At 44.0% G+C, this 23,140-nt stretch overlaps 1 protein-coding gene across 2 annotated transcripts in view; it reads left to right on the forward strand.

Annotated features, from left to right (window-relative positions):
- The window catches only part of TTC7A (tetratricopeptide repeat domain 7A), a 265,462-nt gene that overhangs the window by 197,811 nt on the left and 44,511 nt on the right, over positions 1-23,140 (forward strand). For both annotated transcript variants that reach the window (XM_077813878.1, XM_077813879.1), the window contains one exon: positions 13,056-13,258. In XM_077813878.1, coding sequence (XP_077670004.1) covers positions 13,056-13,258 — 203 coding nt within the window. The remainder of the gene's footprint in view (positions 1-13,055; positions 13,259-23,140) is intronic.

Consider the following 23,140-nt stretch of genomic DNA (forward strand, 5'->3'; position numbering starts at 1 on the left):
TATGAATGAGAGAACCTTTATCAAAGATTTGTTTATAAGGGCATCTTTAAAAAGAAACTATTAAGGTTGATTGGGCATTACAGACAGAAAATATGGGTATAGTGTTAATGAATAACTGTCAACACATTTATACATATCTACAGTGACACTATGGAGACCAAAAGTCAAACTAGTTGAGTTTCAGGCTTCTTGCAGCCAAATATTCTGGATTAACACACAGGCCTGTGCCCAGGGTCCCTGATCAATTTGGGGACCCTTAGGACCGCCAGAACAATGGCCCCACCTCCTGCTCCTCCTCTACCCCCTGAGTCCGCCCCTGGCTAGGCCAGAAGTTGGAGCCGGGCCAGAGCCACAGAGGGAGCCCAGGTCACTGTGGGGAGCCTTGGACCCTCCTCCTGCTCCGGGTGGGAGTCTGGGGTGCCTGAGAGCAGCTCCTTGCCTGTGTCCCTGCCCACCAGGGTATGCCACCCAGGACAGCTGGAGGGTCTGGGGGCCCAGGGGCACCGCAAGCTGGGAGTGGGCATCATGGCCCCTCCACTTTTAACAAAAGAAACCTGCCTTTGGGGTGGCTGAGAGCAGGGAGTGCCCCATCATCAGCGCTAGCCCCTGTTCAGCCAGGGCCGGCAGGCTGTGTGTGTGGCTGCCGTTCCCAGCCCGAGCTCTGCAGGTGGCAGATGAGTCCTGTTCCTGGCAGACGGAACCCAGCTCAGGGGTGGGAGTTGCAGTGTCGGGAGACAGGGAGGGGATGGACATAGTTGGGGAGGTGTTGCTCCTCCCACACAGGGGAGGGTCACGTGCGACTGTCCCCCACCCCCAATTTCTGGGAATGCCGAGCTGCTATGCTTGGTCTGCGGCCGGGGCGGGGGAAGAAGAAGGGGGAAGAGAAGGGGAATGGGGGACGGGTGGGGGAAGAGGCAGGGGGAAGAGAAGGAGAAGGGGGATGAAGGGGGGGCAGAGGACAGTGGGGAGAGGAAGGGGGATGGGATGGGGAGAGGCAGTGTGTGTCTGAATTGCCTGAGTGGCTGCAGCTCCCGCACTCAGGTCGCCCCACAGCTGCCCCTCACCCCCGTTAAGCTGTCCCCCACAGCACCAGCAGCCCAGGTATCACTCCAGGTGGGGGGGGAGAGAGCCAGTGAGCCAGGAGAACTGGCTTCAGCGCGCACACGCTGCCTCCTCCCCGCCCCCCCGACTCCCCAAATACAGCAGTCAAACTACACTTATGGAAGGGATGTACCTGCCCCTGGGGCCCCACCTCAGCTCTCGCTGACCTTTAGGCAACGTTTAAATCCATGGCTTATCCGAGCCCCGTCCCAGCAGACTCTGGCGTCCTTCGTGCCCAGGCCGTCTGGCAGCTTGCTCTGCAATGCCGCTGGTTGCTCCCAGGCACCTGCTCTCTTGCTCTGTGCTGGGCGGCGCTGGGGCTGCAGCTCCCCTGGGCTCTTCCCCCGGTGGCAGCTGAGGTGCTGAGTGCAGGGGCAGGAGTGCAGCAGGCTAATCCTGGGGGCTCCCACAGCGTCTCCCCTGTGCCTGCCTCTCACAGCGCACCACTACACAGAGCCCAATATCCCCTGGGACACCTGCCCCCAGAGCCTGGGATCCCCTCGCCCCTCTGAAGACCAGGATCTCCTGGACACATCCTCTGCAGACTAGGATCTCCTGGACACATCCTCTGCAGACTAGGATCTCCTGGACACATCCTCTGCAGACTAGGATCTCCTGGACAAATCCAGTCCCCAATCTGTCCCATATTAATATGTGCCTTACTAAAACAGTCCTTTTCTTCATAATAGACTACAATTTCATTAACCAAAGCAAACAACTATGGGACAGATCGATCCTAAATACCACCTCATGCTCCATAATGCAAACCATCCTCAACTCCTCAGGCACAGTGGACCTGTCTACCACTAGGGTAAACTCATCTTTGCAGGTGACAGCTTTCTTGGGGTTCAGTCCAAGACTGTGGAATGAACTCCTGCAAAAATTAAGAACTAACCCAAACTTCTCCACCTTCCGCTCCAAGTATATGAAGCAGCTTTTCAACCTTGCCTTTGCTAACAAGCACGTAAAGACATCAAACATAATAGCCCTCAGATTATATCTATGGTAACAAACCCCAAGAGGGAAAGGAATGGAGGAAAGGGAATCACAGTTGACAGATGCAAGTCATGTTGCTTTATGCAGCTTTGGAAGGTGTGCAGCTACCATATGATAAGTGTGGTATAGGAACCTGAGTAGAATGGAATTGTTACCATAAATGATTAAGTCTCTTGGAAACTTTGAAAGTACATGTTTTCATAGAATATCAGGGTTGGAAGGGACCTCAGGAGGTCATCTAGTCCAACCCCCTGCTCAAAGCAGGACCAATCCCCAATTTTTGCCCTGATCTCTAAATGGCCCCCCCAAGGATTGAACCCACAAACCTGGGTTCAGCAGGTCAATGCTCAAACCACTGAGCTATCTCTCCCCCCAGCCTATTGCCACTTCAAGGTCCCAGCACACAATCAAGTGCATACCCATGCCTTCAGGCAGCTGGGGTTTGTCTGATTCTGGGTTTTTAATAACAAGCCTTAGTCCTTGGCGCAATAGCTTTTCTTAAAGGTGTCAACAGTCCTGTCAAGGTATTTGTATTAATAAGCCTAAATGCTTTTTGCTGCAGGTCCTAGAAGCAGCTCCTCACCAGGGCCTCAGTTCAGCAGAACATTTGTCTTCAGGAAGGGGGCTTAAGCATGCATTTAAAAGCAGTCCTGAAACAGGGGCCAGGCTGTGCGTCTGGTTCTTCTTGGGAACCCAGGTCCATGCTGCCCCTTTCAAAGTCTCCTTCAACAAGTTCCAACTGACTACTCCTTCTTCCAGGATAGTCAGTTTGCACTCAGGCTTTCCCTTTTGAGAGTTGATTAAACATTACTTCCCCTTCTTGGAGGAGGGGCACATGCACCCTGTTTCAAATTTTCCTTTTTTTTATGTTTGTACAGCAGATAATACATTGAGGGCCCAATTCTGATCTGAGTGGCCTCAGGTCACTATTGCAAAACAATATAAATTAATAATAACTTTAAAAAATACTGCCCCATCCCCACACCAGAGGAAGCTGTAAGTAATCCCCCTGCTGTGCTTTGCAAATGGTATGCAGTACTTTTACTATTAAGAACCCTAGCTATGAATACCATCAGAATAGTCTGAGAAGCTGAATATGAGTCAACAGTGTGCCCTTGTTGCCAGGAAGGCTAACAGCATATTGGGCTGCATAGTAGGAGTGTTGCCAGCAGATCGAGGGAAGTGATTATTCCCATCTATTTGGCACTGGTAAGGCCACATCTGGATTATTTTGTCCAATTTTGGGGCTCCCACTACAGAAGGGATGTAAACAAATTGGAGAGAGTCGAGCGGAGGGCAATGAAAATGATCAGGGGGATGGGGCGCATGACTTATGAGGAGAGGCTGAGGGAACTGGGCTTACTTAGTCTGCAGAAAAGATGAATGAGGGGGGATTTGGTAGCAGCCTTCAACTACCTGAAGGGAGGTTCCAAAGAGAATGGAGCTAGGCTGTTCTCAGTGGTGGCAGATGACAGAACAAGGAGAAATGGTCTCAAGTTGCAGTGGGGGAGGTCTAGGTTAGATATTAGGAAAAACTTTTTCACTAGGATGGTGCTGAAGCCCTGGAATGGGTTACCTAGGGAGGTGGTGAAATCTCCATCCTTAGAGGTTTAGAAGGCCCGGCTTGACAAAGCCCTGGCTGGGATGATTTAGTTAGTGTTGGTCCTGCTTTGAGCGGGGGCTTGGACTAGATGACCTCCTGAGGTCTCTTCCAGCCCTAATCTTCTACGATTCTATTTGCCAGTCACTGTGGGTGTATAAACGTGTATTCTGAAAGAGGGATCTGAGAAGTTAATTTTTATAGGGCTGCTAATCCATTGCAGAAAGAAATCTGGCCTAAGGAATGTTCTCACCAGCTTTTCCCTGTTAATATCTTGTCAGTGCTCTTTTTCATCTTTTTTTGAAAACATAAAAGTGGTTATTCTGCAAAGGGAACAACTAAAAAAATTAAAGTTCAGGTTTAGGGTTGAGCCTCACCTTGAGTTTTATTGAATCCTTTCAACAAGATGGCTTTTGTGTCAGAGTGACGTGTTAACACAGAAAAGCAATGTTTTAAAACTTTCAAATATCTTTGTTCTGTAGAGCTGTTTCTACTCTGAACTTTGTGGTTTTGATGCTGGCTACTAATAACTGTGTGCCTTATCTGCATACTAGCCTTTGAATACTGCAAGACCGTCTTAATAAGCAGAGCTCTGTTACTTCAACCTGTGTGGCTATATTATTTTATGCTTTTCTTTTGACTACAATGTCCACTTTGTTTGCCATTACTAGCACTCTTAATCTAACAATTAGCTTCTTGCCTAATCCAGTACTTTACCAAATATGGCTACTCACAGCAAAGTACCTCTTATAATTTGATATGGGATTGGCTAGATGCCTGCTAAACACAATCTACAAATTTTAGCAGGTAGATCTCTAGATGATTTTTTTCAGAGATACACTTAAAAAGAAATTACTAGGAGAATTATTCCACCCCCATCAGAATGTGGTGAGTTTGGGAGAGCCACTTTCTAACTCAGTAAACATGTCAGCAATTTAACCTTTACAAATATTACAGTGAATGTGCCATAAATGTGAGGAGAGCCAATGCAGAATGGCACAGTTAGCTAATGGAAAACATCTGCTCCCTGGCCTTATCTACAGTAGAAGGTTTTTCTTCCATCACAAAATGCTTTTAATTTTATTTATTATGGGCCAATTCCTGGGAAACAGGAGCTACGTTAGAGGAAATGGACCTTGTTCCACAAGAAAGTGTTGCGGGGCTAAGGCTTGGCATCCTCAGCCCTGATGGGCCAGGATCCACACAGCCACATCACAGATGCTACGGCAGGAAATGGAACGATGGAGGGGACAGGAAAGGGCGTGGCCTATTTTCTCAAAATATTCTTGTGTAATGCCATGCAGATCAACCAGTAGTACTCACATTAGTGCTGTTTGCACAAGTGTTTTAGACGCTTTCCCTCCTTAGTTTGCAATGACCCTAAGCCCCCTCAAACATTGCATTGTTGCTGAAGTTGTTTAAGATTTGTAAGATTTCTTTACCAGCTTTGGTGAGATATCGAGGATCAGCCATTATCCTACAATGTGGTAGCAGCTGCTGAAGCAGTTTAAATATTTTTGTTTCAAAAAGTGCTTTGAAATTTTAGAATTGCCCATTCATTACTTGAATTCTTGAGCTTTTAAAATGCTGCAGGTTTGCTGGGTGTTCTTTCCAGTCACATAAACTAGATAAATACAAGAAGCTGGAACCTGGGAGAGGGGGAAGAAGACTTATGCTTAACATCAGAGCATTTACTACAAAGCAAGTATGCAGCTGAACAAAGATTCACAATAAGGAAGGCTGCCCCATAGTATTTACTCTCCTAGCCTGGAATGTTTAATAGGAGGTGTGGATTACATTTCATGTTGAATCTGGATGGAAGGAGCAATAATGTGAGGTGCCCTTGTTCCCTGTGAAATGTTATTGTTGAAGGAAGGAAGCCATCGTTGGTATCACTAGGTCTTCCAGTTTAGTAGACCCTGCTCCAGGCTCCTCCAGCATAGGCCAAGTGTCTGTTTAGAAAGGAGCCTGAGCTAAACTCTCAAATGCAAACACCTCTGAACCATGGGGATGGTTGGGTTCATCTCTGTCTTGCCATTACCTCCATCCAACATCTCTTGTAAACAGCCCAGAGAAACCAAAAGGACTCTTCTCCTCATAGTCAGTTCTGCACATTATGGATTTCTTTCACCTTCCTCTGAGGCATCAGATATTGGTCATTGCCAAAAGCAGGATACTGGACTTTGTGGACCAGTAATCTGATAGAAGGTGGCAAATCCTACATGCCTATACTTTTTCCAAAACCCAGCCCCTAGAAAGAAGGCAAAAGAACATTAAAATTACATAAACTAAATCTTCAGCATCCACCAGTAAAAGGTACGGTAATGGCTTGGTGCCTCGCAGATGATGGCTAAAGAGAGTTCCAGAGTTAGGGCCACACCTGAGAGGTATAGACCACCTGCAACTCCCAGTTGGTCAGCATCTCTCAGGATCAGGGCCTTAGATGGGAATAAGGTGCACACACAAATCACTTATGAAAAAAGCAGGACATTTTCACATGCCAGCTGTGGAAAACACTCCTGATCGTAGGACCTTGGGAATTGTCATACAGGATCAGACCAGTGGTACAGTTACTCCAGTGTCCTGTCTTTGACAGCAGCCACTACCAGATGCTTCAGGAGAAAGTGCAAAAAATCTTATAATTAAAAAAAAACAAAACACCCTGCCCATAGGAGAACTTTCTTCCTGCCATCAGTTAGTGTATGGCTTCTGCCCTACATCATGACAGTTTATATTCTGTGTACATTTTTACCCTGTATAATGTAACTGTGGATGTTCTTATCCATATGAGTGTCTGATCTTTCTTAGAATCATTTTAAGCTCTTAGCTTTAATGAAGTCTTTTAGCAGTGAGTTCAACAGGTTAATTATGTTATGATTAAAAAATAATTACTATTTAAAAGTAATTGGATGTCCCTGGCCTTAGTAGTGGATTTGGACCGCTGCACTGACCCTGCTTGGGGTCTGCATCATGTATGGACATGTGGCCCTCGACCATCCTTGCCCTGCCTCCATGCTGCCATGGAGCAGTGGTTCAATGTGGGCCAGTTATGCAGGGCCTCTCCAGGCAGACTGCCCTTGGCTGCCCCCACACAGCACGACTTTGACAGCTCTCCTGCTTTTTGGTCTTATGTGCATACAACCTCTGGTCAGTGAGTATTTGCGCCATACTGATCCACAGAGTGTGTGTGTTACAGCCCCCAGATACAGGTTCATTTTCAGCTCAAACTGTAGCGACTGATGCTTTTGGCTCTGGAGGTTCCCAGTACAACCTACGATGTGTCGGCCAAAATGACGGTCATTACGTGCTCACTTAAAGGATTTGCCCCTAAGTTTAATACGGCTCTTTGGTACATTTTGCAACCGCTTTGTTTGGAATGAGCCATAGTATAGAGAAGTGGTTTCCAAACTTTTTTTTCCAAGGACCCCTTTGGCGCCTAACTGTCCTGGACCCCTTTTGTTTGCATTACTACCAGAATGCACCTGCCAGCATGGGAACGTCCCCGCCAACATGATCTCTCACACACAGTGCTGAGCTCATGCTGTGCTGAGGATGCCATTTTGTTCTCAAAATGGCATCCTTCATGCAGCAAAAGTGCCAGAATACTGTTCTGGCACATTCCAGCCCTGGCTTATGGGACAGATCATAAGAATATAAGAACGGCCATACTGGGTCAGACCAAAGGTCCATCTAGCTCAGTATCCTGTCTTCCAACAGTGGCCAAGGCCAGGTGCCCCAGAGGGAATGAACAGAACAGGTAATCACCAAGTGATCCATCCCCCCCCTCCCATTCCCAGCTTCGGGCAGACGAAGGGTTTTTGAACCCTGTTATATAGTCTTGGCCTTCACAACATCCTCTGGCAAAGAGTTCCACAGTTTGACTATGTGTTGTGTGAAGAAATACTTCCTTTTGTTTGTTTTAAATCTGCTGCCTATTAATTTCACTTGGTGACCATGCATGACCCATGGCAGATCCCCACAGGGACTCCACATTGGCAACCATTGGTATGACAAGTGACCTGTTGTAACTCTGTGTCATTCTCTGTGACATATACACATAACTCTGTGTCATTATTATGCAACTTTTGTAAACAAAGTTGCTGAGTCATCCTTTGGGCCCTGTGTAGCCTGTGACCGAGCACCCTATTGTTTTTGAAATAAGAAATGTATGTCACTCCCTCAGATTCCATTTTACAGGTATTTTTTAGCCCTTTTCCTTGCAAAGACAGCCTTGAGAATCTAAATCAATTATCAGGGTTCAAAGAAATAAGCAGCTAGGCTCTGCTTCTGCAGCTGGCTTGGGAATATATGATGATTTCACCCTCTCCACCTTCCCAGCATATACATTTTATATCAAATGAGTCGGTTAGGTTTAGGATGTATCCCAGAGAATCCTCTGGCTAACTTGCCCCTGAATCCTCAGCCCTGTGCATAATAATGTGATAATGGCAGACAGGATTGGTTGATGATTAAACGTTAAGGTCGTCTTACAGAAGCAAAAAGATCTCTCTTCAGGGGCAATAAAGAGACTAATCACTGATGAAAGCATAACAGTCACAAAGAAGTGGTTCTCTCTACAAGGCCACGGGCTGTTGAGGTACCAAATGCCAACAGCTTCTGAAAACAAATGAATTCAGTGGAACAGAAAATATATGACCACATATAATTGTAGGAACTGTCATCTTCTTACAGTATGGGGAGAGGAGGTCCCCCAAGGCTTCCCCCCATGGTCATTTTACTGTGTGGTATTTGTAGCATTATTTAAGCACTGTAGTTTGCAGCGGTATTGTTTATGCAGATGATGCTTAGATCAGTATTTCAGATCCAGCTGACACACAGAATGGAATGGTGCAATCAGCTTTGGGGCAGCTGTCAGAGTTAAACATTGCATCTCCGATACCAGTGAATGTGTTCAAACTTCAGAAGGATTGAGATTTTGCTCTGGGTGGATCACATTAAGAAAGTCACTTAAAGTATCTTTTGTTCCTTTGGATAGAATTCCCGTTGTTCCTACCTCTGTGAAAAGGATTCTTTGGTGACAGGGAGAATCATTCTTTATACCACTTTGAAACACGCACATGCCCCACAATAAAGTCATAGTTTAAAGTCCAGCACTAAACTCTTAATTGCTCTTTGATGTAGAAATGGCTATTATTCTATTTAGATGAACTATTTAACAGGATGCTGTCAAAGAACTAAACAGCTAGAGAGTCTAAGGCAGAAGTTCTCAAAGTGTGGTCTGCAGAGTATTTGCTGCTGGTAGGTGGTTTGATGTTGGCGCCTTTCCTTGGTTCCAACTAAATGTAAATGAGACTGGATGCCAGCGGAAATGGCTGGAAGCAAGGAGGTGGAGCCAGCCTATTCAGGGTTGTTGCTACATAAGAAAGGCTATGTGAACCCGCCTCTCACACTAAACCCAGGATTAAGACTGGAGCGACCAGTGGAAATAGTGATTACAGAATGTTGTCAGAGGTGTCTGGAGCCACTAGCGAGAGAAGAGTGTCCACGGGAGCAGGGGAGAAAAGGGATAGGTGGCTGGGCAACATGTGCAGGGGAACAAAGGAGAGAAAGGAACAGAGCAAATGGGAAGAAGAGATTAAGGGGCCAATTCTTCACCCATTGAAGTAACTGTTCCCATCGACTTCAGTGGATGCAGGATTGGGCTTCAAAAGCAGAGGGAAAGGAGGCAGTGCAGGGTTGTTTTCTCCCTCTCAATCCACCCAGACACAGCCTTGTTAAAAATTCCTGAATTCTTCCTAATAACTGTCCATGGTAGCAGTTGCTGCTGTTGGCCCTGGGAGGTTGGTAGAAGAGGCAGTGGTTGAGATGATCTTTCTTTTACGTAGTCTCACTGTGAAGCACTCTGAGAACCCCTGGTCATTTAGCCCAGGTTAATATGGCGCAACTACATTGTTCTTATTGGGCCTTTATGAGGATGATTGACATTGGAGCTGTCAAACTTATAGCTGTGCTGTGAGAAATATACTGTGTCCATACCAGTGGATATAGCCTGTTTGGAATCATAAGCTGTAAATAACACAGAAGGAAGAGTAATTCCTCAGTCCAGCAGTTTAACACTCCTGCATGACTTCATTGAAACTAAGAACCTTTCACAAGTAAGGAAATGCAGATCACATCTACCATCTTACTCTATTCACTCCATCTGAGGAGCAACCCCCTGGACTGCTTTGGGGCATGTACCTGGTGTTGCATCTTTTCCAAATAGAGCTGCCTATTAGGGGCTTGCCAGTGTACCAACAAAGTAACCAGTCAGAAATGTATGGAAAGCTAGATGATGCAAGGGAGCATGCTCTGTGATCCTATGTGTTGGACTGTGCTAATGTGGCAATACTAGGGCAATATTTAGTATAATGGTGAAGGGGTGGGAGCATTAACCAGGTAGATTAAATGACTCCTTGGTTTTTCAATTTTGATTATAAATGTATCTTTTTCATCTGTAAATAGAATGAATGACTAATAGAAGTGTAAAATAAATTTCTAGGAAACATGTAAACCTAAAATATTTCCCTTGGTATCTTTTAGTTGGCTGGGTGCTTTCCTTTCCTTACTTGCTTCTCCAACCCAAAAGCACTTCCGTTGTGCTTCTGTCAGGAAGGTCCTTATTCTTAATCGATCTGTTAGAAAAGAAAAACAAGGTACAGAGTTGGATGTTGTCCAATGTTGTTCTTTCTTCATGGAAATTAACTTCCCACACCTTTAAATCATCTTTTGACTTTTGAGCCTGCAAAGAAATGGACTGAAGTTTAATATGTTACATTACCATACCATAAAATACAATTTGTGTATCTTACTTATATTCCAAGTTGTTTTAATAATTGTGATTACTGCAAGGATTTACAGACACACAGGCACAGCTAAAAGGAAGAATAAGTACTCTTCACGTTGCATACTTTGTGTTACAGGCTGTAAGTAATCTCACATTCTTCCCTTCTGACCTTCATTCTTACCTTATATGGTCTGAGTTGCATTTTGTTTTGGTTGGTAGCAGAGCAACTAAGATGGTAATATGCATATGCACTATTTCCACTGTTGTTATCCTCATTCAGGTCCCGACTGAGAAAAGTACTTAAGCATGTGCCTAACTTCAAATTATTTCAGTGGTTCTAGTCAAGTGCTTTAAATTAGACACTTAAGTAGTTTGTTGAATCAAGGTCTTCTAGGTGCTGGGTGCTCCTCTTCCTCCCTGCAAACCTAAAGGATGTTACTGCTGGCAACTTATTCCTAGCTGAGTGCAGGTGTTGGCCCTTAATAACTGGGGTAAAATCCTGACCCCATCGAAATCAGTGGTGAAACTCCCATTAACTTCATCCCTGGTCTTGTGCTGCTTCATACTTCTGTGCTAGCAAACAATGTATTTTTCTTCAGGCTGTGAATTGTTACTTTGCATACCCAAGTCAGCATTGTTACCATATGCACATCCTCAGCTGCCATGCAACACTTGGCAGGAAAACATTGTTCGCTTTGGGAAGAGCAAGTAAAATATTGCCTGCCCACAAAATTGGAATAAGGTTCAGCATGTCCTCAGCTTAATGAGATATCTGCATCCCCCTGGAGCCTTGGGAAGGAAGTATATGCCGAGATTTTATTCTGGTTAAGCATGCAGTTTCTTTCCTGCAAATAATACACAGAACTTTTCAGAGTATATGAGCCTCTTTTAAAAAGTGAACTCCTTTTAAAAGCTGAATGTTTTGCTTATGAAAGGAGAAATATTGATAACTCTGGAGAATGGCATCATTTATCTACATACAGCTCAGGCATGGCCAACTATGTGCAAGCTTCTCCACAGTGTCCCACCCATGACCTGGAAAGACCACCCTCAGGGTTTAGATGGGAGTCAGAAATTGTATCCCTTCCTTATTTGACCACTCGGAGTCTGCTAATAAGTGCCACTTGCAATGTAGACTGAGGCCATAATCTTATTTCAGATAGGCCATGGGACAGCCTTCAGATGGCAATAACTTTTGGTTACTACCAACCTGTGATGTATTTTTGATCTGTTCACATGCAGACAGAAAGCTCCGTATCTCCTTACCAATCCCTTGAAGCATCTGTGTCATCCAACAAGCTACGGACAGTATTTTCAGACTAGGGTGTCTGAAGGTTCGACACCTAATTTTCAGAAGTGCTGAGCCCCAACAGCTCCCGTTGACTTCTCTTGTAGTTGAAGTTATTCATTGCCTCTGAAAATCTGGCCATTTAAATCGGTGTTGAAATACGGAATCAGTTGCCTCCCTTTAGCACCTGAGTTTGAAAATTTTGAACCAAGCTTTTAAAAGGCTGCAGCTTACTATAATATGGAATGAATACAGAAATGAGTCCAGCAGCCTCCACAGCTGATTAGCACAGGTAACATGATCAGGTGATAGAACAAAGAAACTGAGGTTGCTTTTCCCTGGTGGCAGTAATGAGAACTACTGTATTTGTTTTTAATATTAGAAGCTCCCATTTCATATACATGGCTCAATGAAATCTGAATGTCCTGTTGTGAAGCCTTTTTGAGGTTTTTCAGAATATTACGAGTTGGATTTAGTTCATAATAAATCTTGTTCCGTGTTTATATTAACAAACAAATTGTTAGTGTCAGTAAAGCGCATTAGTCTATGCTTGTTCCATTTTTTCTTTGCGAGAAAAGCATTAGTACAGTTGCTACTTGGTGAGGAAAGTAAACAGCAAAACAATCGCATTTTCAGTTAGTGACTTCATTTAAGATCTCTGTCTTCATGGCAAGTGCATGCTTGTGTTTCTTAGTAATAAATATGACATTTAATATATAATATGTTTATAATATACAGAATATAGACCTTTATCGAGAATCAGAAAACTCACTGAGAGAAATTAGTCCGTTTAACAAAAATCAGGTTTGGAGTTCCCCTTTAAATAAGGAAACTGCCCCCTCAGTTAAATGTATCCTATTACTCTGACATTGTCAAACCTCCCACCAGACAACCATGACTTCTTATTCTGCCTTCCTTCCTTGGCAATAGCCTTACATAGCTACTAATACTGCTCTTTTAGGGCCAGATCCAGCACATATTTAGCTCCAGTTCAGAAAACATTTAAGTACATACTTAAGTCTGTCCCTTTTCAGGACAGCACTTTAAGGATGTGCTTAAAGTTTGCTAGGAATGCTTTCCTGAATTGAGACCTTTCTCTATGCTTACTGCTAAGATTAGTCTCGATTCAATGGAGCTACTCACAGTAGTAAGCACTAACCATAATAGTAAGCATTTGCAGGATCCAGACCTTCTAATTTAATGTGTTTAAGGGAGAAAGTGTAATTATTACAAGTATAAAGGTTACTGAATTATTTAAACTAATGGTAGTTTTTGTTTTGTAGCTGAACTCTTCATGGAACAACGGCATCTCGAAGAAGCAGGCTTTTGTATCCAGGAGGCAGCTAGTCTTTTCCCCACATCTCACACTGTGCTGTACATGCGTGGGAGACTTGCAGAGATGAAAGGCAGTTTGGAGGAGGCTAAGCAATTGTATGATGAGGCACTTACAGTGAATCCAGCTGGAGTGGAAATTATGCACAGCCTGGTGAGTTTTCAGGGGCTCAGCTTCATTATGGTGTTTATGCTCCTGGTTAACTGTAATAAGAGGGAAAGAGTCTGACAGCAGCAGTGGATGCCATTGTCTCTAATGCAGAGGGTGAGTTACTTTATTCCAAGAATCATTTGGATAGCTTGAACCTACTAATTCAGGATTGGGTTGAAAGTCTTTAACTCATCAGAACTTGTGTCAGACGTAAATATTTTAATTGCTGCAACATTGATAGTTTGGAAGTTTATTTACTGCTTTATTATCATCTTAGATTTGCTTTGTACGAAAAGCCATGCATTTTATTAAGTAGTGCACTTACATTTGAAAGTATGGTTTGAAGTGAATGTTTGCAGATACATGCAAAATGTTTATAAATCTGAACCAAAACTGAACCGAACCAAAACTGAACCAAGCTATGGTTTTAGGGTAAAATTCCCCACTTACAGCCTTGAATAGGATTTGAGTGGTGCATAGGCCCTGTGCTAGATGTCTGCACAGGATTGAATGTCACCCTTTGATTTTTTTGGAGAACTGCAAAGTGGGGATATTTTTGTTCTTCATCATCACAGAAACAAAAATGTATATATACTCGGCCTGTAGCTTTCAGCCCGTGATTCATAGAGAACTTCAAGGTGGAATTACTCTGTACTCCATGTGGCTGCTTTGTGTCTTTCTTTGTTGGCTATTTTGTGTTTCTTTAGCATAAATTCAACCATGATCAAATTCGTAGGGGACTCCAAAATGGAAGTATCAAACACACAAGAGGATAAAACCAAACTGAAAAGGCAGTTGGAGAGATTAGAGCAATGGGAGCTGCAGGCAACAAGAGAGGGATATGCTAATAATGAATAATCAGTGTAAAGCCCTGGATGCACAACTAGGAAACAAACAGCTGCAGTACAGCTAATTGGGAGAAGATAACAAAGCAGCTCCCCTATCACCCCGAGTTTATATCCTTAATGCTGCTGTGATATCACTTTTTCAGATAACCATGTTCTTAGGTTGCTGCAATGAAGTTATGGGTTCTAGATTCAGGAGTAGGGAGGGGGAGGGTCTTCACAATAGAATCTCTCTTGATTAATGGTCCCTAACATGAAATACATGGTCCATACTGTACTAGATCGATCAAGCACCTGAAAGGAGACCATAGTAAGGGACAGTTTTTCTTCTGTTTAGTGTCCTGAATGCAGAAAAATCAGAAATATAGGAGCACCCATCAGTTTATAGCTATCAATAGCTTTCATTATTGTATTGTAGTTTAGGCAGGGATGGTAGCACCACCTACAATTAAGGTTTGCTAGTACTTCCTATTATAAGACCAGTAACTTATCATTAGGGATTCTGATTTTCAGTTTTAACTGATAAATACAGATAAAATACCCTTAAGAACGTAAGAATGGCCATACTCGGTCAGACCAAAGGTCTGTCAAGCCCAATATCCTGTCTTCCAACAGTGGCCAATGCCAGGTGCCCCAGAGGGAATGAACAGAACAGGTAATCATCAAGTGATCCATCCCCTGTCGCTCATTCCCAGCTTCTGGAAAACAGAGGCTAGGGACACCATCCCTGTCCATCCTGGCTAATAGCCATTGATGGATCTATCCTCCATGAACTTATCTAGTTCTTTTTTGAACGCTGTTATAGTCTTGGCCTTTACAACATCCTCTGGCAAGGAATTCCACAGGTTGACTGTGCGTTGTGTGAAAAAAATCCTTCCTTTTGTTTGTTTTAAACCATGCTGTTTATTGATTTCATTTGGTGACCCTAGTTCTTGTGTTATGGGAAGGAGTAAATAACACTTCCTTATTTACTTTCTCCACACCAATCATGATTTTATACACCTCTATCATATCCCTCCTTAGTCATCTCTTTTCCAAGCTGAATAGTCCCAGTCTTATTAATTGCTCCTCATGTAGAACCCATTCCATACCCCTAATCATTTTTGTTGCCCTTTGCCAATGCCAATATATATTTATTGAGATGAGGCGACCACATCTGCACACAGTATTCAAGATGTGGGCGTACCAGGGATTTATATGGAGGCAAAATGATATTTTCTGTCTTATTATCTATCCCTTTCTTAATGATTCCCAACATTCTGTTTGCTTTTTTGACTGTCACTGCACAGTGAGTGGATGTTTTCAGAGAACTATCCACAATGACTCTAAGATCTTTCTTGAGTGGTAACAGCTAATTTAGACCCGATCATTTTATATGTATAGTTGTGATTATGTATTTCAATGTGCATTAGTTTGCATTTATCAACACTGAATTTCATCTGCCATTTTGTTACCCAGTCACACAGTTTTGTGAGATCCTTTTGTAGCGCTTCACAGTCTGCTTGGGACTTAACTATTTGGAGTAGTTTTGTATCATCTGAAAATTTTGCCACCACATTGTTTACCCCCTTTTCCAGATCATTTACGAATATGTTGAATAGGATTTGTCCCAATACAGCTCCTTGGGGGACACCACTATTTACCACTCTTCATTCTGAAAACTGACCATTTATTCCTACGCTTTGTTTCCTCTCTTCTAACCAGTTACCGATTCATGAGAGGACCTTCCCTCTTATCCCATGACAGCTTACTTTGCTTAAGAGCCTTTGGTGAGGAACCTTGCCAAAGGCTTTCTGAAAAACTAAGTACACTATATCCACTGGATCCCCCTTGTCCATATGCTTGTTGACCCCCTCAAAGAATTCTAGTAGATTGGTGAGGCGTGATTTCCCTTTACAAAAAACACGTTGACTCTTCTCCAACAAATTATGTTCATCTATGTGTCTGACAATTTTGTTCTTTACTATAGTTTCAGCCAGTTTGCCTGGTACTGAAGTCAGGCTTATTGGCCTGTAATTGCCTGGATCACCTCTGGAGCCCTTTTAAAAAATTGGCTTCACATTAGCTATCCTCCAGTCATTTGGTACAGAAGCTGATTTAAATAATAGGTTGCAAACTACAATTAGTAGTTCTGCAATTTCATTTTTAAGTTCCTGCCGAACTCTTGGATGAATACCATCTGGTCCTGGTGACTTATTACTGATTAGTTTATCAATTTGTTCCAAAACCTCCTCTAATGACACCTCAGTCTGGGACAGTTCCTCAGATTTGTCACCTAAAAAGAATGTCTCAGGTTTGGGAATCTCCCTCACATCCTCAGCCATAAAGACTGATGCAAAGAATGCATTTAGTTTCTCCGCAATGACCTTATCGTCCTTGAGTGCTCCTTTAGCATCTCGATCGTCCAGTGGCCCCACTGGTTGTTTACCAGGCTTCCTGCTTCAGATGTTCTTAAAAAAAATTGCTATTAATTTTTGTGTCTTTGGCTAGCTGTTCTTCAAATTATTTTTTGGCCTTCCTAATTATATTTTTACACTTCATTTGCCAATGTGTGTGCTCCTTTCTATTTTCCTCACTAGGATTTAACTTCCACTTCTTAAAGAATGCCTTTTTGTCTTTCACTGCTTCTTTTACTTGGTTGTTTAGCCATGGTGGCACTTTTTTGGTTCTCTTACTATGTTTTTTAATTTGGGGTATACATTTAGCCTCTATTATGGTGTCTTTAAAAAGTTTCTGTGCAGCTTCCAGGGATTTCACTTTTAGCGCTGTGCCTTTTAATTTCTTTTTAACTAACTTCCTCATTTTTGTGTAGTCCCCCTTTCTGAAATTAAATGCTACAGTTCGGGGCTGCTGTGGTGTTTTCCCCGTCACAGGGATGTTAAATATAATTATATTATGATCACTATTCCAAGCAGTCCAGCTATATTCACCTCTTGAACCAGATCCTATGCTCCACTTAGGACTAAATCAAGAATTGCCTCTCCTCGTGTGGGTTCCAGGACCAGCTGCTCCAAGAAGCAGTCATTTAAGATGTCAAGAAACTTCAGCTCTGCATCCTGTCCTGAGGTGACATGTACCGAATCAATATGGGGATAGTTGAAATCCACCATTATTATTGAGTTTTTTTATTTTAATAGCCTCTCTAATCTCCCTGAGTATTTCACAGTCACTATCACCATCCTGCTCAGGTGATCGGTAATATATCCCTACTGCTCTATTCTTCTTATTAGCGCATGGAACTACTATCCATAAAGATTCTGTGGTACAGTTTGGTTCATTTAAGATTTTTACTTCATTTGATTCTACGCTTTCTTTCACATATAGTGCCACTCCCCCACCCAGCACGACCTATTCTGTCCTTCCGATATATTTTGTACCCTGGTATAACTGTGTCCCATTGATTATCCTCAGTCCACCGAGTTTCTGTGATGCCCATTGTATCATTATATCCTCATTTAATATGTGGCGCTCTAGTTCACCCATCTTATTATTTAGACTTCTAGCATTGGAATGTAAGCACTTTAAAAACTTGTCACTTAAAAACTTGTCACTTTTTAGCTGTTTGCCATTACATGATGTAATTGAATGGGACTTTTTTTCATTTGACTGTTTCTCATCAGATCCTACCTATATTTTATCATCTTCCTCCTCTCCTCTTTACTAGGACATAGATAATCTCCATTAATAGATCCTCCCCTAAGGGATGTCTCTGTCCGAACCATGTGCTCCTCCGCACCTCTCGGCTTTCCCCCAGACCTTAGTTTAAAAACTGCTCTATGACCTTTTTAATTTTAAGTGCCAGCTATCTGGTTCCATTTTAGTTTAGGTGGAGCCCATCCTTCCTGTATAGGGTCCCCATTTCCCAAAATTTTCCCCAGTTCCTAATAAATGTAAACCCCTACACCATCGTCTCATCCACGCATTGAGACCCTGCAGTTCTGCCTGTCTAAGTGGCCCTGCACGTGGAACTGGAAGCCTTTCAGAGAATGCTACTGTGGAGGTCCTGGACTTCAGTCTCTTACCTAGCAGCCTAAATTTGGTCTCCAGGACCTCTCTCCTATCCCTCCCTATGTCATTGGTACCTACTTATACTGCGACCACCGGCTCCTCTCCAGCACTACACATAAGTCTTTCTAGATGTCTCGAGATCCGCAACCTTTGTACCAGGCAGGCAAGTCACCATGTGATTCTCCTGGTCATCGGAAACCCAGCTATCTATGTTTCTAATGATCGAATCTCCCATTACTAATACCTGTCTCTTCCTAATAACTGGAGTTTCCTCCCCCAGAGAGGTATCCTCAGTGCGAGAGGATACCACAACATCATCTGGAAGGAGCGTTCCAACTATGGGATCATTTCCCTCTGCTTAATTGGATGTTCTCCTTCCCTGTGACTTTCATCCTCCTCAACAGCACAGAGGCTGTCAGACCAGGGGTGGGACCGTTCTACTGTGTCCTGGAAAGTTTCATCTATGTACTTCTCTGTCTCCCCTAGCTCCTCCAGTTCAGCCACTCTGGTCTCCAAAGCCCGTACACGGTCTCTGAGCTCCAGGAGCTCCTTGCACCGAATGCACACCTATGCCACCTGCCCATAGGGTAGGTAATCATACATTCTGCATTGGGTGCAATAAACTGGATCGCTCCACTCTGTTCCTGGACTTCTGCCTGCATTTTCTTTTTACTCCCGCAGCTCGTTCCTTTGTTGATGTTTTTGTTTTTGTCAGGGGGTGTTTTTGGCTTTAAGTTTAAAGAATCCTAAGTGTACCTAGCCCTCCACTCATGCTCCTCCTCCAACAACTCCCCTGTTAGCCATTCCTGTTTGCTAGCTTCTTATACAAAAAGAAAAAAGAAAATTTGTGTATATTCAATAAACACCAGAACAGGTTACCTCTATCTAAGGGCTTTCTACATAGAGCAGTAATAAAGACTACGGGGTAATTTGTGAAGCGCACTAATGTGTTGCGCCTTAATTGGTCCATGAAAACCCTGTTGGAGTGCATCAAAGGTTCCCTAATGCTGTTTGAAACAGTACTGTGTTACAGCGCACTGGAGAACATTACAAAGAGATTACTCATTATAGGTTGTATAAGGAGAAACCCCAGATATTTGGACATCTACATAAAACTCAAAAATTGCTTTAAAAACCCCCCAAAAGTGAAATTTTATAAACCCCCAAAAATAGAAGCCCCACTTCTAACTTTGTCAAACTTTAACCATTTGGGCTGAAATTTTCTATGCCAGGTGTCTCCTCCAGCAGCATTTTTTTAGAAAATTTTAGCCAAAATGGTTCAGCCATTTCTAAGAACAAAACAAGGGGTGGGTGGGGGAACTATTGCTTTACTTACGTTAAAAAAAATCTGGTGATCTTTTCTTTGCGACACTCTCATGCTCCTCTGCTTGAAGTTTGGCAAATGCATGGACTTTTTATCAAGCATGTGTCTTTTGCCATCCCTGTAAAAATCCACCTAAATTTAATCAAGTGAAAAGCCTTTGAAGAATCTCAGTTCACACATGCCCAGTAGAAACTGCTAGAATTTAGCTGCTGAAATCTCCAGAGATTCCATGTACACTTGAGCATGCTTCAGCACCTTACAACCCCTGTGTGTGACCAGACCGCACCTGTGCCATCTTCCCCTCCCCGCCCCCACCCCAGAGTGACAGAGCATGCTCTATCTCAGGGCTACAGGGATGAAATCAGACTTTCCCTGTCATTTCTGTTTCCAGCTGTCCTGGTCTAAGGTGGAATCCCCATTACTGCAAGTAAGGAGCCTGGGTCTCCTGTGCTTTCAGTGACTTCCCTGCTGACGCCCAGGCAAAGCAAAGAGAGTTGATGCCTGATTCGAGTGAAGAAGGGACAAAATGTGCAGTGCCGTCAAAAAAGCGAACAGAATGTTGGGAGTCATTAAGGAAGGGATAGAGAATAAGACAGAAAATATCATATTGCCTCTATATAAATCCATGGTATGCCCACACCTTGAATACTGCATGCAGATGAGGTCACCCAATTTAAAAAAAAGATATATTGGAATTGGAAAAGGTTCAGAAAAAGATGACAAAAATTATTAGGGGCCTGGAGCATCTGCCATATGAGGAGAGATTAAGAAGACTGGGACTTTTTCAAAAAAGTCTTGGAAAAAAGACAACTAAGGTGGGATATGATAGAGGTCTATAAAATCATGGCTGGAGAAAGTAAAGAGGGAAGTGTTATTTACTCCTTCTCATAACACAAAAACTAGGGGTAACCAAATGAAATTTATAGGCAGCAGGTTTAAAACAAACAAAAGGAAGTATTTTTTCATACAATGCACAGTCAACCTATGGAAATCCTTGCCAGAGGATGTTGTGAAGGGCAAGACTATAACAGGGTTTAAAAAAGAACTAGATAAGTTCATGGAGAATAGGTCCATCAATGGCTATTAGCCAGGAATGGTGGGCAGGAATGGTGTCCCTAACCTCTCTTTGCCAGGAGCTGGGAATGGGCAACGGGATGGATAACTTGATGATTACCTGTTCTGTCCATTCCCTCTGGGGCATCTGGCATTGGCCACTGTCAGAAGACAGGATACTGGGCTGGGGACCTTTGGTCTGACCCAGCAGGGCTGTTCTTATGTTCTTAAAAGCCAGACTGGGGAGAAGCAAAATAATAGATTGGAACAAGGTGGCTAGTGTGAGGAGGAGAGAAACTGACTTGGAATTTGAGGGGGGGCTGGCACTGGTTAAGCAAGGAGACTGGATGGCTGGGACTGGTTGGGAGGCGAGGCTGGGTTTGGGAGCCAGTGAGGAATATGGTGGGGAGACTGGGAGTCAGTTGGCTGATGGGGGAGAGAAGGCAGATTTGATAAGGAACTGGAGTTTGGGGGTAGAGCTGGGCCTGACTGTCAAAAAGACTGGGACAAGGATCTGAGGAGGAGACTGAGATTGGATGAGGAGCCAGGAAGGGAGACTGTGATTGAGAGCTGCACAAGGAGACTGGGACTGCGTGTGGGGAGGAAGATTGGGACTCAGACCCTGAGCCTCGAGGGGGACATAGGACTGGGATGAGAAGCCTGAGGAGTGGAGATTGGGACTGGGTATGCAAGGAGAATGGCACTGGGACAAGGAGCCAGGGATGGGGAAGTGACAGGACTGGAAAAGAGACTTGTTGGTGGGGACAGGACAAAAGGGATCAAGCTTGGGGAGAAGGGGCAGAAGAGTCTGTGCCTACTAGTGCACTCAAGTATTTGATAATGGGTTCTTCAGTCTAGCAGACAAAGATATAACAAGATCCAATGGCTGGAAGTTGAAGCTAGATAAATTGCCTGTGCAACCTTACTTTAGCCCCATGTTACAAATCTGATAGTCATTAATTATATGACGACAATACTATTTTTTCCAAAGGATCTCTGCCTCATTTAGAGCACAGGATGGACCTACTCTGGAGATGAATCAGGGTTGTGTAAGGAAGGAGGCTATTGTCTGTAGGACCCCTGCATCATTTGTAGCAGAAGTTGGGAGCAGTGTTCCCTCTAATTTTTCCCATTCATGTGGGGAATGAATTTTCTTATGTGCACAAATATGGAGGTGATGTGTGACAAATCACCTCCATATTGGTGCACATAACAAAATTAATGGGGGGGGGGCGAGGGGTTCAGAGTGTGGGAGGGGGCTCAGTACTAGGGCAGAGGGTTGGGGTGTAGGGGTGAGGGATCTGGGGTGGGACTGGGGATGAGGGGTTCAGGCTGCAGGAGGGGGCTCAGAGCTAAGGCAGAAGGTTGGGGTGCAGGGACTGAGGGCTCTGGGATGGGGCTGGGGATGATGGGTTCAGGGTGCAGGAAGGGGCTCAGGGATGGGGCAGAGGGTTGTGGTGCGGGGGTGAGGGCTCCGGGATGGGGATGGGGATGAGGGTTCAGGCTGTCGGAAGGGGGCTCAAGGGCTGGGGCAGAGCGTTGGAGTGCGGGGGGGGTGAGGGTTCCAGCTGGGGTTGCAGGCAGGCTGCCCCGGAGATGGGGCCAGAAGACTCCCCCCAGCCCTCTCCCTGCCAGCAGCATGGAGCTCTGGGGAAGGGGCCCCCCTCTCCCCACCAGCAGCATGGAGTCTTGGGGGACGGGCCCCTCTGTCCCCGAGGCAGGGGAGAGGCCCGCGGCAGCCCTGAATGCCCCAACTTGCTCCCCTCCCCAGTGCCTGCCAACCCCCTATCTCTCTGCTCTCCAGGCCCCTGCTGCACTGCCAAGCAGCTTAGAGTGACCTTAAGTTGAGAGGTATATAATGAATGAGGGCAGAGATTGCAGGAAGAGAAAGGAGGGTCTCATGGTTAAGGCAGTAGAATGCTGCCATGGAGAACTGGATTCTAGTGCTGTCTCTACCACAGAGTTATTGTGTGATACTAAGCAAGTCACTTAAATTTTTCAAAGGTGGCCACTAACTGTATGTTCCTCATTTTCTGGGTGCCTGACTTGCGACCCTGGCATCCAATTTGCATAAGTGCTGAACGCTCACAGGTATAGTTGAAGTCAACAGGGGCTGTGCTTTGGATATATGAGGTGCTCTATAATGCTAAATACTCTGAAAAATCAGGCCCCAGATGTCTCAAATTGGACACCCAAAATTAGAGGATACTTTAATCTCTCTGCCTCAGTTCTCCATCTGTAAAATGGGGGTATAACAATAAACTTTCCCTCTCAGAGGACTTTTGAAAATATATTAATTAATTATTCTGAAGCACTCAGATACTAGTAGTGATGAGCACCATAGAAAAACCCATCAGGAAATGAACAATTCTCTCTTCAGAGCAGAGTTTGAATAGTGAGCAGTAAATAAGGCCTGGGGCCACACATGAAGGATAAAATAAAATATTTAATAGCTAATCATTCACTGAGCATGGTCCATCCTGTGCATTGAATGAGACAGGGATCCTGTGAAAAAATTATATGTGATCATGTAATTAAAACCTGTATTATAATCTCTTGATGTCTTTGAATCAAGATTGGATGCTTTTCTGGAATACATGCTTTAGCCAAATTAAAGCTTTTGATTCAGTGCACGTATAATTTAATGTCCTGTGA

This window comes from Eretmochelys imbricata, chromosome 3, assembly GCF_965152235.1.
Source record: "Eretmochelys imbricata isolate rEreImb1 chromosome 3, rEreImb1.hap1, whole genome shotgun sequence".
NCBI lineage: Eukaryota > Metazoa > Chordata > Testudines > Cheloniidae > Eretmochelys > Eretmochelys imbricata.